This window comes from Carassius gibelio, chromosome B5 (genome assembly GCF_023724105.1).
Source record: "Carassius gibelio isolate Cgi1373 ecotype wild population from Czech Republic chromosome B5, carGib1.2-hapl.c, whole genome shotgun sequence".
Lineage (NCBI taxonomy): Eukaryota > Metazoa > Chordata > Actinopteri > Cypriniformes > Cyprinidae > Carassius > Carassius gibelio.
The window spans coordinates 15159451-15178295 of NC_068400.1; the positions used below are offsets into that span (position 1 = coordinate 15159451).

The 18845-nt window shown below is 38.7% G+C and overlaps 2 protein-coding genes and 1 long non-coding RNA gene across 4 annotated transcripts in view; 1 reads left to right on the top strand and 2 right to left on the bottom strand.

Moving 5' to 3' along the window:
* Positions 1-2262: 2262 nt before the first annotated feature.
* Positions 2263-18845, bottom strand: part of LOC127957234 (uncharacterized) — a 364986-nt gene continuing 348403 nt past the window's right edge. The window contains exon 4 of the mRNA XM_052555674.1: positions 2263-2609. The gene's annotated coding sequence lies outside the window, so the exon portion shown is untranslated. The remainder of the gene's footprint in view (positions 2610-18845) is intronic.
* Positions 9241-16506, top strand: LOC127957247 (uncharacterized). The gene is made up of 3 exons (XR_008153742.1): positions 9241-9588; positions 11851-12251; positions 16362-16506. It is a non-coding gene; the product is annotated as an uncharacterized LOC127957247 (long non-coding RNA).
* LOC127957241 (inactive phospholipid phosphatase 7) lies at positions 10546-18193 on the bottom strand. 2 transcript variants are annotated; one of them, XM_052555685.1, is made up of 3 exons: positions 17921-18193; positions 16355-16806; positions 10546-12240 (listed from the first exon to the last, which is right to left on the bottom strand). In XM_052555685.1, exons 2-3 carry the CDS (start codon positions 16764-16766, stop codon positions 11852-11854), a joined length of 801 nt encoding a protein of 266 aa, XP_052411645.1. In that variant the 5' UTR covers positions 16767-16806; positions 17921-18193; the 3' UTR covers positions 10546-11851. The 2 variants fall into 2 exon arrangements, with proteins under 2 accessions (XP_052411645.1, XP_052411644.1); XM_052555684.1 differs by having other exon boundaries at positions 16355-16889; positions 17921-18188.

An 18845-nucleotide genomic window follows, 5' to 3' on the forward strand; every position in this document is an offset into this window, starting at 1 on the left:
AAAAACAAGGTTACTGCATCTAGATGTTTTTTTCCACTCTTTTAAATGCACATTGAGAAATGGCTAAAGAAGGTAAATACTGAAAAAAATAAAGAAAAATTAAGCCTTTTTACTAAATTAACACAAAGAATGATGTTAATGACCAATTTAACAATACATAGCCAAACTGCAGTTTTTCTTTTAACATTTTTAGTGGGCACGTACACATTCATTGAGTTTTTAATCACTGCATTGAAAATGTTTTAACTGATTTGCAAAAATTAATTCCAACTGCTTCTAATTATGCAGTAAGGTATAATAGGCTCTTTTGTACTGTCAATATAGTAACAACTTGAAGGGTTGACATTTAAAGTCGCTTTCACTGCAAGTCTGTTTACTTTCAGGCATTGAACATTTCACGTCAGAAATCAAATCTGATATAAATTGTATTAACAGTTTGTTTTTGCTCTTGAAATAACAGAAAAATCATGGTATAACTCAAGGTTTTGCAGCATAAACCAAAAGCTAGTGAGTGCAAGTTTGATAATGCCAAGTCATCGAACACCAAACACCAATGTCATCGAACAGCAAAAACAATAGTTTTTAAAAAATGTTGATTTTATTTAACCCAGTTCTCCAATAGTATTAAATGAAGTGTCTCAATATGGGATGCACTGCTTTTTTTTTTTTTTTTTTTTTTTTTTTGTAGTCTGGAGGCACACCAATAGTACACATTTCTGAACTCTTCTTGATCAAACGCCTGATTCCACTCCTAAGTAGAAATCGGTGGGCAAAATAAGAGCTATTCCTGCGAATACAGTTGTGAAACACTACCTTAGGGTGCCTTCACATGCTTTCGGAAACTTCCTGCTTCCCACTTTTTTCTAAGGGTTTTGTTCTTGGAAAGAACAGGAATTAAGAAAACATTCTCATGAGTAATTCTTGACTATTTATTGAGGACAAATTATTAAAATCAATAGGTATAGAAGATATTTAGTTGAGGACCAACAGGTTTTGAGTAAAATGTAGTGTCCAGTTCATTGGTAGCCATATAAACATTCACAGCACGATCTAGATATTCAGCTTTCTAAGGATTCCTAAATTTTGGTCATGAAAATGGTTACGTTTTCGATACAAACGATTTGCATCAAATGGTGATTTATAAATTACATGACTGTAAAGGCAAGAGATGTTGTGGAAAAAGCTAATAAAATGTTCCTCTCCTCCACCATGTTTAAAGTTTATGGGCCGTCAACTCAGGAGCTCAAATATCAAAATGATCTGTTTCCCAGTTGTAAAAAGACTAATGAAGTTGTATTTATGAGAATTCCAATGGCACATTGAAGGCAGCATTAGAAACCCTATGACAGGGGAGTGCAACTCCCCTCCTGTAGAGCCATTTTTGGATTAAAGTTCCATCCTTAATCAAATTCTTGCCTGTGGTTTTCTAGCGTTTCTGAAGGCATAGGTCCAAATTTCATGTCAAGTCACCTTTATTTACAGGCGGATCTCATTCATTTATAATGTCGTTGAAAAGTTCATTTGAGTAATTCAACTCAAATTGTGAAACTCGTGTATTAAATAAATTCAGTGCACACAGACTGAAGTAGTTTAAGTCTTTGGTTCTTTTAATTGTGATGGTTTTGGCTCACATTCAACAAAAACCCACCAATTTACTCTCAACAAATTAGAATACTTCACAAGATCAATAAAAACATTTAGTGAATTGTTTGCCTTCTGGAAAGTATGTTAATTTACTGTACATGTACTCAATACTTATTAGGGGCTCCTTTTGCTTTAATTACTGCCTCAATCGGCATGGCATGGAGGTGATCAGTTTGTGACTCTGCTGAGGGGGTATGGAAGCCCAGGTTTCTTTGAAAAGTGGCCTTCAGCTTATCTGCATCTTTTGGTGTCGTTTCTCATTTTCCCCTTGACAATAGCCCATAGATTTTCTATAGGGTTCAGGTCTGGTGAGTTTGCTGGCCAGTCAAGTACACCAACACCATGGTCATTTTAACCAACTTTTGGTGCTTTTGGCAGTGTGGGCAGGTGCCAAATCCTGCTGGAAGGTGTACTTTTTTTTTTACCCCACACTTTTTCTTTCCGCTCAACTTTAACATGCTTGGATACAGCACTCTGTGAACAGCCAGCTTCTTTGGCAATGTTTGTGGCTTACCCTCCTTGTCAAGGGTGTCAATGATTGTTTTCTGGACAACTGTCAGATCAGCAGTCTTCCCCATGATTGTGTAGCCTAGTAAACCAAACTGAGAGACCAATTTATTTAATACAGAAGTTTCACAATTTGAGTTGAATTACTGAAATAAATGAACTTTTCCATGACATTCTAATTTAAGCACCTGTATATAGCCCTTTAACCAGTTCACCTGACCAGACGAAACCAGCAGTTCAATTCCAGGCTGCAGTTCCTGTGGTCTTGTCCTGGTGGTCCTCTGAGACGAGGTCTTTACAGGGGATCTGTATCTGGGGCTCTAGTTGTCCTGGTCTCCGCTGTCTTTCAGGGCTGTAGAGGTCCTTTCTAGGTGCTGATCCACCATCTGGTCTGGATACGTACTGGATCCGGGTGACTGCAGTGACCCTCTGATCTGGATACAGACTGGATCTGGTGGCTATGGTGACTTCGGAATAAAAGCCAAAAAAAGACGAATATTAGCGTAGATGCCATTCTTCTAACAATGTAGCAAGTACATTGGGTGTCACGCAAAGTGTTCCCTGTTCCAGTTTACCTAATTATTGGAGCCTAAAAATCATTTAACGGATTTGGATATTAGAAGCATATTAGTGTTTTAGTGTGTTGTGAAAGCCAGGTTAAAGAGGTCTTTAATCTAGATTAAACTGCAAGAGTGTGTCTGCCTCCTGAACAATGTTAGGTAGGTTATTATACGCTTAAGGATGCTGACTACTGCAGTGCTGTGTAGCTCCAGTCCTGGAAGCACACCATCCTGCAGATTAAGCTCCATACCTAATCCGTTGAAAAATGTAAGTCTTCACAATTATTTGATAAGTCAGTCATTTGCATTTAACTGGGCCAGGCTCTCAGATCCAAGTGCTCTGGATGGGATTGAAAATCTCCCTCAATGCTGTTCAGATGGCACACATGTGCTGCTCTCCTTCCCCTCACTTTTTTAATATTTATTTTTGCCATTATCGCCTTTATTACAATAGGACAGTTCAGAACTGACAGGAACCGAAGAAGCAGAACGATGACGGGGCGGGATCAGGAAAGGTCCTTGAGTTGGGATTCGAACTCGGAACGCCATCAGTGCTACAGCTTGGCTATTGTGTAGACTTTCCCATCACTTCTGAACTCTTCCCTCACACTAGGAGCTTTTATTATTATTTAAACTGTAATAATATTAGGGGTTGCTAAATGTCCCTATCCTGAACCTGGAGGGCCACTTTCCGATTAAACCGACTTGAACACTTTAATCAAGGCCTTGAGATCACTAGAACTGTGTTTAAGCTAAACTGCTGGAAAGATGGACCTCCAGGAGCAGGATTGGACGTCCCTGGAGTAGGGGATATTTTAAAAACAGACCACTTAAAAATTAAAGCTGCAGTCCCTAACTTTTTATTTATTTATTTATTTTGTTAAAAATGAACTGAAAATGATCAATCAGTTTTTGAGCAAGTACATAAGCAGTCAGTGTTCAAATCTATCTCATAACCTTAGCCCGATTCACAATGGTAAGCTTGTAGCAATGTTTTCCTATTTGAGTGATGCTTTTCGCTGGAAAACACCGGCTAGTAGGGTATCTCATATGAGGATTAAAGTGATCATTTTGCTGGCGAATTGTAATCTAGAGAGGACTGAGTTAATAAAACACATGTGACTGAAATTAGATTAGATTCAGTTTTAAATGTTTTTCTGATTTGGATGGCCCAAGAATTGTATTTCAAAGAGAACGGTGTAATGAAAGTACGTTTGAAATATCGTATGTGCATCTAGTGCCTTATTGTTTGTAGCATGAGATTGTGGTCAAATGTATTAAACAACAGGAAAAAAATTAAGCGCTCATAAAGCTGTAAGTTTACAAAAGCGTAGGCTATATTGCGATGCACTTGCCGTTCTATATGACAGACAAAACAAAGATCTTATCAACACCGGGAGGGTTGGCTCGTTCGTGTGTGTGTGTGTGTGTGTGTGTGGATTGTAGTCGGTGGCCCGGTGACGTGGCTCAGTGAGTGCATTCCGTGCATTTTTCCCGTGAGCTCCAGATCTACAGCACATTCACGGAACAAAAATAGTGGATCCGTCTGAACAGTGAGTTTCGGGCATATTGACGAGCTGTTTTAGCATTTCTGGATCCTATTTGAACTTTATTTTTCTTCAGCCTCGAGTTTCTTTGTGTGTTTGTGAATGAGTTGGTGCAGGTCTGAGCTTGTTATCGCGTGATTTGATTTTTTCTTTTTTTTTTTCTTTTTTCATCTCTTATATTTTAGTTTTTGTTTGATAGCAAATCTTCACAATGTAATTTTTCGGCTCGTGCTGTAAATGTTTTGGATTGTACAAAGCGACAGATAAAAGCTTGGTTTACTTTATTTTGCAGAAATGCGTTAGCTTGCACACTCTGTGTTACCGGATCCATGCTGAAAATGGCTGTTTAAACTTAAATCACGATCTGTGCAATATCTGGTCAGAAATATGCATTATAGAAGTAGTTTTAATATATTAACTATGTGTTTTAATGCACCTTATAATGCATTGTATTGTATAATACTAATCTACTCATTGTTACACTTTTAGAAAATATAATGCGTTAAAACACACGAGCATTAAGTATGCATTTAAATGCATTTTGTATAAAAATGTAAACCTATATTATAAAGCTCTTAATGCGTATTACATAAAGGCATTAAGTGTTAGCAAACCTTTTTTGAAGCATAATTAATACTCTTTTATTGAGAAAGTGTTTAGCCATTTATATTTGAAATGTCAGCAGTCATCATCTGTGTTAATTACCTTTTATAACTTAATCTGTTCTAATATTAGTGTCTGAGAAAAATAAATGAAAAGGCAGTGATGTAGGTTTTTATAATTTAGGTGACATTTATAGTACAAATTTGACCACTGTGGATAACAAAACCATAAAACGGTGACTGGGCATCATAGCTTGTCATTTTGCATGCAGTTGTACAATTGACAGCTGAAAGCATAATCAAGTAATTAAAAACTGAACACACATATTGGGGCTCCAGTTTTCATATTACACCACATCCACAGCCTCTGACCCTGTGTGTGTGTGTCTACATGAGGAATGTCTGGCAGAGACCCACAGAAGACAGATGAAGGTCTGATGATGATGCAGGAGCTGGAGGACCGACTCAAGGAACACACTGATAAATTGGAGCATGTGCGTCTATCTGCAATGGACCTGAGAGATGCTCTATCAGGGGTTTGTTTCTCTGTTCTCATTGCAGTGTGTCTCAGTCGTGTTGTGTGTTTGTGGATGAGCAGCATGTTTCTGATCCTCAGAATAATGACGATATGCAGCAGTGTATCTCTGAACACATGGAGTGGCTCGCACAGATGACCGATCGCATGGAGGCGCTACAGATGAACACCACTGTCTTTGTGCAGGTCTGTCAAATCAGTTACCCTCAGGAAAGAACTTGATTGAACACGGTCGTTACTGAACTATAGCAAGTTTTTATTTTTTTTGGTTTTATTTTACAATTCCTGTCCTTTGTTCAGCTAAGAAATTGTAATTACTGTTCCTTTCTAATTTTTACTGTTCAATAAATTTTTTTGCTGCAAATGTCATGTGACTCATAACTCAGGAGCAGCAGGAAAATGACGTCTTGTATTGTAATTGCTAGAAATGGTTCTTCTGTGTTGTTATTCCCATAGATGAACGCCAAGCCACGCAGCTTTCGGGTCAAACAGCAGGGGCTTAGAAGCTCTGGCCGCTGGGGTCGGTGTCATGTGACTGATGACGCCCAATCAGAGTATGGCTGGTCTCCTGTCCACACCAGACGCAACAGTGATGCAGCGTCTGAGATGTCATGTGCATGGTAGAAACACTTTGCTACACTCACATCAAGAGTGTGTGATTGTTAACATTTGATAACATTTACTGTCAGAGTAACATTTCCCCATCCAAATATGATCACTGTAAAGGTAGCCTGCTGTTTTTGTATTCCATACAGTTTACAGTGTAATTAAAAAGTGTTTGTTCCAAACCTAAGTGACTTTTTCTTCTATATAAGGTAAAATAAGAGAGTGGGGAGCAGTCAGTGTTGGGGTTAACGCGAGTTACATCAGATTACTTTTCCAAAATAAGTAACTGGTAATATAACCGCATTACTTTTCTAATTTGCAAGAAAATATCTAAGTTTCTTTTTCAAATAGGTAAGGCTAGATACTTTGTTTTCTCATTTATTGACTGAAAGCTCTCCTGTCCACGTGTTGAGAGAAATTGGGAGTAAGTGCAGAAGTGCTGTGCAATGTTTACATTTACTCATCTCACTTGAACAGATAACATATTTCTCAAAATGAATGAGTAACTTTGAAATGCATGTTACATATGTTATATAACACAAATATCAATATAAACGATGTAATCATTTTATCTGAAGCAGGGGTTGCTACACTATTAGAAAAATATATTGGTCCAGCTCAGGACATTTATTCTTTAATAATCGTTTATGTTCAAGGGCTAAATATCCACCCTGTTACAGGACATTCTCATCTCAAGTGTTTTAAATGCAGTTATTGGAATACTTTTTGTAAGAGCTAAAATTTCCCTCTCTTTACCCTGCAAACATTTTTTAACTGTTCATACTGAAAAAAATGCTGTATTTAAAGAAGTGTTATTTTAAAACATTTCTCTTAGAATAAGAATAAATCTTAATGGAATCTTTACCCCATCATTCCCCACAAGTAAACACAAAGATATGCAAAACATTTGTTTAATTTATTTTCTTAAAACAAAATAAAATAAAACAAAACAAAACCGAGATCAGAGTGGACAGAGGGGGAAACAAGGTGGACAGGACATGACAGGGTGAACAGGGTAAAACAGGGTGGACAGGACATGACAGGGTGGACCAAGGGGGTAAAACGTGGGACAGGACATGACAGGGTGGACAGAGGGGGTAAAACGGGTGGCAAGACATGACAGGGTGGACGGAGGAAACGGGGGACAGGACAGGGTGGACAGAGGGGGAAACAGGGTGGACGGGACATGACAGGGTGGACAGAGGGGGAAACAGGGTGGACAGGACATGGTGGACAGAGGGGGAAACAGGGTGGACAGGACATGACAGGGTGAACGGGGTAGAACAGGGTGGACAGGACATGACAGGGTGGACCGAGGGGGTAAAACGTGGGACAGGACATGACAGGGTGGACAGAGGGGGTAAAACGGGTGGCAGGACATGACAGGGTGGACGGGGGAAACAGGGGACAGGACAGGGTGGACAGAGGGGGAAACAGGGTGGACGGGACATGACAGGGTGGACAGGACATGGTGGACGGGGGGAAACAGGGTGGACAGGACATGGTGGACAGAGGGGGAAACAGGGTGGACAGGACATGACAGGGTGGACAGAGGGGGAAACAGGGTGGACAGGACATGGCAGGGTGGACAGAGGGGGAAACAGGGTGGACAGGACATGACAGGGTGGACAGAGGGGGTAAAACAGGGTGGACAGGACATGACTGTGGACAGAGGGGAAACAGAGTGGAAAGGACATGACAGGGTGGACAGAGGGGGTAAAACGTGGGATAGGACATGACGGTGGACATAGGGGGAAACAGGGTGGACAGGACATGACGGTGGACAGAGGAGGAAACAGGGTGGGTGGAAAGGACATGACAGGGTTGACATCACACCACTGAACAACAGTATGTGTCAACATATTAGTTAATATAATATTAATCTATATATATAATTTCTGGAATGAAACTATAGATTGGTGCAGTCTGATAGGTAAAACTCAAATCTTATATAATGACATCAGTATCACATGGCTCAGTTGATTAGTTCTTTTTGTATCAGCAGCCAATGAGCTTGCTGCTCAGAATTCAAATATTCGGCTAGTGCTTGCTGTAGCTGTTGCAGTGAACTTCAGAAACCCTCCACTTGTGTAGATCATAAGGGTTTTTCTACTATACAAACTGTATTTTCTATCCCCTTACCCTAACCCTAAACCCAAACCTTCCCCCTCACACAAAGCTACAGTTATTTTCAAAACATTAAATTCTGTATGACTTGGAGTATAAGCTTTTTCCTCATGGGAACCAAACAAATGATGAAAATGTGCTGTTATTACTATACTTGTGGAAACATTTGGACCTTATAATACAGGGAATACCAGTACACCCATACCACAGAGACACACATTGTAATGGCAAAAGCAGGATAAATTAATTACAGTTCCTACCTAATCAACAGAGTTGACATCTAAAACATTATTTTTTTCTTCCTTTCATTATGTCCTTTCTCCGCCTTTCCTTTTTATCAAGGTATATCTGTCTTCTTTCAGGGTCTGCATCATGATGAGCCTTGTATTGTTGCTGCTTTTCTGCAACAGACAACAATACCATTTCATGCATACCATTTAAGCAGCTCTTTCTTTTTAATGCATAATAAATTAATTATAAGTACCAATACATGCTTTAAACACTTATCTAATTTTTCCATCCACTGTTACAATATGTCCACCCTGTTACAGTGCAAAACAGTAACAGGAGGGACATTCTATGTGTATAAATGTGTGTGTGTGTGTGTGTATATATATATATATATATATATATATATATATATATATATATATATATATATATAGGAACATTATAAGTAAGAATACACAATATTGAAAAAAAAAAATGTGGAATTAGTTTGAATTTTATTCTATTTGTGGCTTACTTGGGGACATGGCAGTTTAGCCTACTTATACTAAAATACAGTTATTTTTTATTTATTAATTTTGGGTACATATTGTGTTCTATGTAGAGGGACAATAACTTTGTAAGATGCGCATTCAGAAACAAGAACTAGCCCATTTGTACCCAAAATATACCACATTACGTCATGGGGACTCAAATGGCACCAAATGCTATGATGCCCCCTCTATGTATTTAATCCCTTTTGCTGATGACCTTAAATGATCCAATTCCAATCCATACTAATAAGCAAAAATTATCTGGCCCTGCTGTTTCACTTGTAATGTGACGTACCGTCTGATAAAAGCCTTCAGAGGTTCTAAACCCTTTGCAAAGAGTCTTACCTCTGTCTGAATGTTTTACTAGAGCCAAACACTAGAGGGCAGAAGAGTCAGTCAAATGAGCTGAACCCGCCAGAACCACAGCCTTGAACGCGTGCATGTCAACTTGTCAGCCGAGTAAGATTAATGGTGTTTCTGCTCTATTTTTGTGGTTCAATTAGCAGTTTCTCAGTTCTATAAAGTGCTCTAATCTTCAGTTTCTGTCGTGTCCATCTGTACTGCTGTCTGTTAGCAGAATGCTGCTGTCAGAAGCGCTGAGGGACATCTGGACGCCCCGCTGACTGAGTTTATGTGCTCAGACCTCACCGTCACAAACAGCAGCTCTGTGGCGATGTTTCTCAGCTGTTTTCAAACAATGTAACGTATTAACACATAATAATATATAACTTGTAATAATGCATACAAAAATACAGAAAATATTTGTTAAAAGAATATATTTAAATGTGAAGTACTTCTAAAAAGTGTACAAGCATTTATGATAAAACTAAAATATACTTTAATGTAATTTTTTCTGTATTTAAAAATATTTTGTGATTACACATTCATTGGACGAAGTTGCAATTTCGTAGGCCTACGTTTAAATATATGAACTTTACATTTTAACACACTGCAGTTCAAGTACTTTACATGTGCTTAATAATGTTAGTTCACAAGTGTACTTTTTTAAAGCACAACAAAAGATTACAATGAACTAATTATTTAAAAAGTACTGTAAAGTATAACTTTCTTGACATAGCTACATCTACTTCAAGAAACAGTCATGAAAGTGTCTCTTTTTTAAGTACGCTGGAAATATACATTCAGTACAGTTAAGTGCACTACTTTTTCAGAAGGGTTCAGTTGGTTATATTTGTGATATTTTAAAAAACACTGCCTCTTTCTTATGTTCATTCAGTTAGACTGATGGTTCAGTGGCCTTTCTCTCCGGAAACCAACTCACTTCCTTAGTGATTCAGACGCTTGACAAATTTCTTACATCTCGTGGAACAGTTAGTTCATTCTAATCTATACTATTCTACACAATGCAGCTTTAATAATGTTAAAACATCTAAGAGTAAGGATTTGTGTGAAAATGATCATGACCCAGTGAGTGACGTCACGGTGTTCTGTAGACGTACTTTACCGTACGTGTCTCCACCCGTAATACAGACGCCAGGAGAGATTAAAGCTCATGAGTGCTGCAGAATCATCTGTCCTTCACTGATACTCTAATCGAACAGATACCAGCAGAAACTTAATTGGTTCTCACCAAACATAATCTGTCATCACTGGAGGAACGAGGCTGGTCTACACAAACCACAGCTGACCTCAGTATTCACAAAAACACAAATCATTTATTTTATGCTGCTTAGTGGCAAAACAGTTACTGCATGAAGTGTCAGGATACTTAAAGGAATAGTTCACACTAATATGTAAATGTGCTAAAAATGTCCTCAACCTCCATGAACGTGAAGATTAGTTTGTTTCTTCATCAGATTTGGAGAACTGTTGCATTCCATTGCTGACCAAAAGATTCTCAGCAGTGAATGGGTGCCGTTAGAATGAGAGTCCAAACAATTGATAAAAACATCACAATATTATCCACACCACTTCAGTCCATCAATTAACATCTTCTGTTATTTCACACATCAATATCCACCCACATGTTTGTTTGGAAATGGCTTGTAAACATTGCCTGATCTGTGCAGATGTCTCCCCTGATTCAGAACACTTTTTCATCGGAGGAAGCGTTATTATGGATTATTAAACACACACTTGATTTGTCAGCTAAGAATGTCACAGGTCTCATGTAACAGTCAGTTATTAGTACAAATATGTGCAGTACAGAATCATGTCACTAGTTCCTTTTTGTGTCAAATACAAAAGCAAGAGATCAATTGAATATTGCAGGAGTCATTACAGTACTTTGATATCACAAAAAAATACTGATTCAAAACATGTCAAATTTAATTCATGCACACAAAGAAAACCAGACAATATCCTGAAAAAAATACATCTTGATGGAAAACTGAAATGTTAGTAAGTCCTGATCAAACTTGAGATGGTATCACACAACTGTGCTTTACACACACATTTACCATTAAATGCAAGAGCTATTAAATCACGAAGCAAAAAAAATGGTATTTTCGCTTCGGATGCTCTTATAATAATCCCAAAATGTTTTTCCTTTCAAAATTACACTGGCGCTGCAATGAACTAATCTTCAAATGTTGAAGACATTCTAAAAATTTCAGTTGTTTATCAGGACAAAAACACTTTTAGCACTTACTTCCTGTCCATGCAACTTCCTCTATAAGACCTCAGTTCTGCAGAATTAAGAAGTGAAAATGAGACTGAGAAAGAGTCCAAACTCAACTGTACAGTCAAATTCAGTGCTTCTGCATGCAATATAAAAATACCCAAGCACGAATGCATCTTTTCAGTGACTGAAATCATAACTAACAGAACTTATAATGCGACTGGAGCTCGTTTCTTCCAACATGTAAAATCAGGACTGCATTTGTCCTTTACACTGTGCATCTGATCTGAACGACTGAGGCACAGTATGTGTTTAATCCTACAAATACTGGATTATGCATTCAGACTCAGCATGTAAACAAACGTCTTCTGTGTTTGCAGCCTAACGGACGGAGCCCCAGCTGAAGGTCCCGATGGAGATGAGTGTCTGACAGGCTCCAGACGACAGCCACACCGTCTCCATCAGACTGAAGTGAAGAAAGCCCAGGGCGAAGCCGCATGCCATGTCCGTCAGGTGGTGTTGTCCCAGCAGAACGCGGGACAGGCCCACCAGGACGGCCCACAGCACCAGCAGGACCCGCAGCGGGACGGCCAGCACTAGATGGGACAAGAGGAACTTGGACACCATGACGGCTCTGCTGGCGTGTGCAGCCGGGAACGAGTATGTGTCCAGAGCCACACAGTCCAGAAAGCCGGGACTTATGTCCCATGGTCCTTTGCGCCTGACCAGTTTCTGAACCCCGGCCACAGTCAGAACATCAAGAATCAGCGCTGAAAGAAAGGTAAAGAAATGAGAGAGGAGTTGAGTGTGTCTCCATCACGACATTTAGACCGAACGTCAGAACGTCTTTAAAAAGCATGAAGCACATGGACAATGAAATACACATGGCTGCACATTATGTGATGTTCTTCATGAATAACAACACATAATCATCTGAGACTTTCATCATCACATGTACACCATGCACAAAAACAGCAATTTCTTGACCAGACTTTCCATTACATTCAATAGAACATTTCCATTTAAAATCCATTTCCAGGACGGTACATTTCAATTTTATGTTGCGTAAGTCTGTAGACCTTTGTAAAAAAAAGAGTACATATTAAAAGGATATACTTGGGTATGAACTGAATGTGAATTTAAGTGTAACTTAAACTAAAACCATTAAAAACATTTTTGTTAACTGAAATAAAATAAACATCAACTAAAATATTTAAAAAATATAAATTTTCTTTTTGCCAAGGCAGCATTTTGTTTTCTTTTAGTTTAACTTGATGTGCTAAAACAAACTAATACTGAAATGATTAAAACCTATATAGACATATTTAAAAACATATTTAAAAATATAAAAATGTTATTCAAAATATTAATAAAAATTATAACACTGCCCTGCGTCATATTTGCTGAAATCCAATAATCGCTTTTAGCTGCTGGTTCAAAAAAATAAAAAATAGTGTCCGTTTTGTTCAAGAATGTCACACTTTCTCACGAAATGTTTTGCATTTTGAATCATTTTTGCATTTGTCATCCATCAGGGTGAAGAAGCCTTGTATTCTCCATTAATCAGCAGAAAAACATCACAAACAGATGATTCAATTCTCAGCCCATGACTTCACTTAAAGGGGGGGGGGGGAAATGCTATTTCATGCATACTGAGTTTTTTACACTGTTAAAGAGTTGGATTCCCATGCTAAACATGGACAAAGTTTAAAAAATTAAGTTGTACGTTTGAAGGAGTATTTTTGTTCCAAAAAAACCTCTTCCGGTTTGACAAGTTTCGGAAAGTTTTTTTCCAGTATGGCTCTGTGTGACGTTAGATGGAGCGGAATTTCCTTATATGGATCCTAAGGCACTTCTGCCGGGAAGAGCGCGCGCTCCCGTATAGCAGAGCACTGAGAGCACAACAGACTTCACTGATCAGAGCGAGAGTGTCGCGAAAAGTCACAAAAGAAGTGTGTTTTTGGTTGCCAGGGCAAGACAACCCTGCACAGATTACCAAAAAAGAAACAGCATTAAGGGACCAGTGGATGGAGTTTATTTTTACAGAGCATCAACGGAGTTGTGCAAGTGTTCCCTGCATTTCGAAGATGCTTGTTTTACAAACAAGGCCCAGTTTGACGCCGGATTTGCGTATCGTTTATTTCTTAAGGATAATGCAGTCCCAACGAAAAAGGGTCACGATCGTGTGTTGGAACCGCATGCGGTGAGTAAAACTGCTTCAAATATCTCTGTGTTGTTAACTTAGCTATCAGCGTGTAAGCACATCAAGTAAACAACATGCGATGTTGTCATCAAACTGCACTTTCCACATGTACAGCTTAAAAAAAAAAATAAAAATAAAAAAGACGACGACATAAAGTGGAACTTAGTCATTTTCCAAAACCGCTAAGCAAATATATACAGTTTTAGTACATACCACATAGAGACAGACACCTTTGCTGATTCTGCTCTTGTTAAATTTCAGCCTCTGGATCTGTGTCACAGCTTCCAGACGCACTCAACCCAAAAGCCTACTGGCGCTTGTGATTCTTTAGCTCCGCCCACACGTCACGCCTCAAGGCGCTCGTGTTTTTCCGGGAAAAATCGGTACAGACTATCTCTTATAAATATAATAAAAATTAAGACTTTTTGGAGTTATGAAGGATGCAGTACTACTCTATAGGTACTCAAGATTAACAGGATATTGAGTGAAAACGAGCATTTCACCCCCCTTTAATGCTTAGTCCTGATTTTATATATACCTGTATATAATAATAATAATAATATATATATATATATATATATACATACATACATACATACATACAGTATTGTTCAAAATAATAGCAGTATAATGTGACTAACCAGAATAATCAAGGTTTTTCGTATATTTTTTTATTGCTACGTGGCAAACAAGTTACCAGTAGGTTCAGTAGATTCTCAGAAAACAAATGAGACCCAGCATTCATGATATGCACGCTCTTAAGGCTGTGCAATTGGGCAATTAGTTGAATTAGTTGAAAGGGGTGTGTTCAAAAAAATAGCAGTGTGGCATTCAATCACTGAGGTCATCAATTTTGTGAAGAAACAGGTGTGAATCAGGTGGCCCCTATTTAAGGATGAAGCCAACACTTGTTGAACATGCATTTGAAAGCTGAGGAAAATGGGTCGTTCAAGACATTGTTCAGAAGAACAGCGTACTTTGATTAAAAAGTTGATTAGAGAGGGGAAAACCTATAAAGAGGTGCAAAAAATGATAGGCTGTTCAGCTAAAATGATCTCCAATGCCTTAAAATGGAGAGCAAAACCAGAGAGACGTGGAAGAAAACGGAAGACAACCATCAAAATGGATAGAAGAATAACCAGAATGGCAAAGGCTCAGCCAATGATCACCTCCAGGATGATCAAAGACAGTCTGGAGTTACCTGTAAGTACTGTGACAGTTAGAAGACGTCTGTGTGAAGCTAATCTATTTTCAAGAATCCCCCGCAAAGTCCCTCTGTTAAAAAAAAGGCATGTGCAGAAGAGGTTACAATTTGCCAAAGAACACATCAACTGGCCTAAAGAGAAATGGAGGAACATTTTGTGGACTGATGAGAGTAAAATTGTTCTTTTTGGGTCCAAGGGCCACAGGCAGTTTGTGAGACGACCCCCAAACTCTGAATTCAAGCCACAGTACACAGTGAAGACAGTGAAGCATGGAGGTGCAAGCATCATGATATGGGCATGTTTCTCCTACTATGGTGTTGGGCCTATTTATCGCATACCAGGGATCATGGATCAGTTTGCATATGTTAAAATACTTGAAGAGGTCATGTTGCCCTATGCTGAAGAGGACATGCCCTTGAAATGGTTGTTTCAACAAGACAATGACCCAAAACACACTAGTAAACAGGCAAAGTCTTGGTTCCAAACCAACAAAATTAATGTTATGGAGTGGCCAGCCCAATCTCCAGACCTTAATCCAATTGAGAACTTGTGGGGTGATATCAAAAATGCTGTTTCTGAAGCAAAACCAAGAAATGTGAATGAATTGTGGAATGTTGTTAAAGAATCATGGAGTGGAATAACAGCTGAGAGGTGCCACAAGTTGGTTGACTCCATGCCACACAGATGTCAAGCAGTTTTAAAAAACTGTGGTCATACAACTAAATATTAGTTTAGTGATTCACAGGATTGCTAAATCCCAGAAAAACAAAATGTTTGTACAAAATAGTTTTGAGTTTGTACAGTCAAAGGTAGACACTGCTATTTTTTTGAACACACCCCTTTCAACTAATTGCCCAATTGCACAGCCTTAAGAGCGTGCATATCATGAATGCTGGGTCTTGTTTGTTTTCTGACAATCTACTGAACCTACTGGTAACTTGTTTGCCACGTAGCAATAAAAAATATACTAAAAACCTTGATTATTCTGGTTAGTCACATTGTACTGCTATTATTTTGAACAATACTGTACATACATACATACATACATACATACATACATACACACACACACGCACGCACGCACGCACGCACGCACGCACGCACGCACGCACACACACACACACACACACACACACACACACACAGTGTTCCTGTAGCTCAACTGGTAGAGCACTGCGCTAGTAAGCAAGCGCAAGGTTGGGGGTTCGATTCCCCGGGAACACATATGTAAAAATGTATAGCCTGAATTCACTGTAAGTCGCTTTGGATAAAAGCGTCTGCTAAATGCATAAATTTAATTTAATTTAATATATATATACACATATATACATATAATTAGAAAAATCTTATTATGTGAAACAACTTGATATAAAAACTTGTGTCATATTCAAATCAGGTAATATTAGGCCTTTTTTCAAAATGCAATGCTGTGTAATAGTATTAAAGTCCTAAAATAAGTCTGGTAAGACATCTCACCTATCAGCAGGTTGATCAGGACCTCTTGTCCAGCCAACGTGTTACTCTGAGTGAGACACAGCAGAGTCCCACAGATCCAGGTGATGCCGTGACCCGTCAGAGCCAGTAGAGTGACTGCCGAGCGCATGCTGCCCCATGAGGATGTGGTGTGGACGCACACGCCCAGACGCTTGGACAGACAGATGTCGATGGCCAGCAGTGAATTGATGGCGATGCCTCTGAAGGATGGATTGAGCAGCATGCAGTCTTCATCCGGCAGCCTGGTCGCCTCTCTACGCTCCTTCATGCTCTCACCCGGCTCTGGCAGGTTCTCGCTCTGCTGGTTCTGCTGGGACCGGGACTGGCCGGATCTTCTCCATGCTCTGTTGTTTCGTGGCGGGACATTCACGGACAGAAACTCAGGCCAGCCCATAACATTGCTGCTGCCACTGCGATCCTTCGCTCTGTAGCGACTCGGGTTCAAAGGCATTGTGTGGTTTAATCGTACAGCAGGATGAGAAACTAATGTGAGCTTCAGAAGTAGGTTCAAAGTAGGCTGTGAAAACAGTGTCAGATATATTTAGACATGCACAAGTGTATGTGTGTGTGTGTGTGTATATCTAACTGCGTATTGCTTTATCATTTAGGTTTAAAAATGGATAGTTGTCACAAGGCTTGATTTGTTTTTTGTTTTTTGTTTTTTTTTGCAACAATGATTTAAGGTGACAGTTTATTCTGATGACCACTAACAGAAGACATTGTTTTTTTTACACCAGGTTTCAATTTAGAACCACCCCCCCCAAACCATGATTCAATTAACTGGTCTTGCAATGTGACCCCACCACCACCAAAAAAACAACAAAAATCTGATGTAGTCTCAATTAATATGGCCTCATAAAAACTGCTTGCACTGCCTCAGACACATGTCTGAAACCAGGCATCTTAAGCAAACGCTGCCTGTAAAGTCATTGCCTTTTAGGCAAGCAAGGCAACAAAGCAGCTGAGTCAACTTTTGGAGGGATCCATTCACTTGTTTTGTTCCTGAATAAATCAGTGTTTTTGAATGAAATGGCTAAATGAATAATTCAACAATTCATAAAGACAGTCAGCTTTTTCTACCTACTGGTTTAACCTGTGAAAAAAATCACTGACAATGAGAAAATGTCACATCTCAAGGTATTTTCATTCACCCTTACCAGTAGCTATAATTATGTCTGTCCGGATATTGATGAGCAAAATTAGAAATATTGTGAGTCACCCCAGAATGCAATAACTGGAGAATACAAAGGTATAAATTTGTTTGCATAAATTCATGTCAGTTTTTTAATTTTACTGAAAGATTACACACATAAATACGATTATTTCGCTATCTAAGCTATCATTCCACAGACTTCTATTGTTTCATACAGCTATCTGTTACTACAACAAGCTAACACACACCTTAGCCCTAAATTACAATTCTAAAAATACTTTATTTACTCAATTTTTAAATAGTTTTTACAGACGAGAACATCCCAGAAAGGAGGTTATAACAGAATTATCTTTAATCCTGAAGCTCATATGAAGGCTCGTCTGGCCTAACGTTACCTCAGATCAGCTCTCAGAATCACTGGAGAAGCTCAGCTCTGAGTCTGCTATGATCCAGCTCTACAGACGGAGTTCAGATCAATTCACCAGCACAGATATGCTGTAAGACATTGGTTTTTGAAAACATGTTCACGGTTTTAGTAAGCACGGCTATAGCATCCACCACGGTCCGGTCCATAACAAAATTACGAAATACTACTATGGTAAAGGTGTGCTTTTTTAATATTAATGAAGTACAAGAACGAACGCCCTACTGATTGGCTGCAAGGCAGAGAGCAGACGAATGAAGGTTTGACTCATGAATATTAATTTAATCACGTGCGACTGGACGCTTCAATAAGACGAGCGTAACCTCACATGGATCTAAATATTAATAAGCTCTGTCTTAATCGCAGTGGTGGCGTTCTCCAAGGTGCTTAAACGGACGCGCACTTTTATCATCTTTCTGACGCGAATGTTTAAAATCTGCGTTTTCCATGTCAGTTGGCAATTTCCATCTGAAACATTTTAGAGTTTTGACGCTGCCGGAAACCCCTTCAGAATATATGGATATATCAAGTGTTGGGGACTAACTTTACATGTAACGGAATTACGTAATTAAATTACAAAATAAATGTAATTGTAACATACAGATGTAATCGATTTTTTTTTCAGAAATTGCACTGGCTGCTCTAAATTATGAGATAACAATTTTTGTGGATTTTAGGACACAGAATAGGACACGTTTATTCAGTAACTTTTATTTCCTGTTTGGGTTTCTGTATATCTTTTATTTTTTTTAAGATGAACTGTATTTTCCAAGGCTTTATTAGATCATGCCAGTGTTTCAAAGCTAGGCACAGATTTGATTTCAAAGACAGTATCCTAGCTATTAAATTGTATCTTGTTATGATTGAAAAAATAAATAAAAAAGAGGTGCTAAAAC

What these genes read in the sequence shown, in the direction of transcription:
- LOC127957241 (XM_052555684.1), bottom strand. Translation starts at nt 16,823, where the DNA reads ATGCCTTTGAACCCGAGTCGCTACAGAGCGAAGGATCGCAGTGGCAGC. An exon ending in CCTGATCAACCTGCTGATAG is followed by an intron (nt 12,241 to 16,354) that starts GTGAGATGTCTT and finishes CCTTTCTTTCAG; the next exon opens with CGCTGATTCTTGATGTTCTG.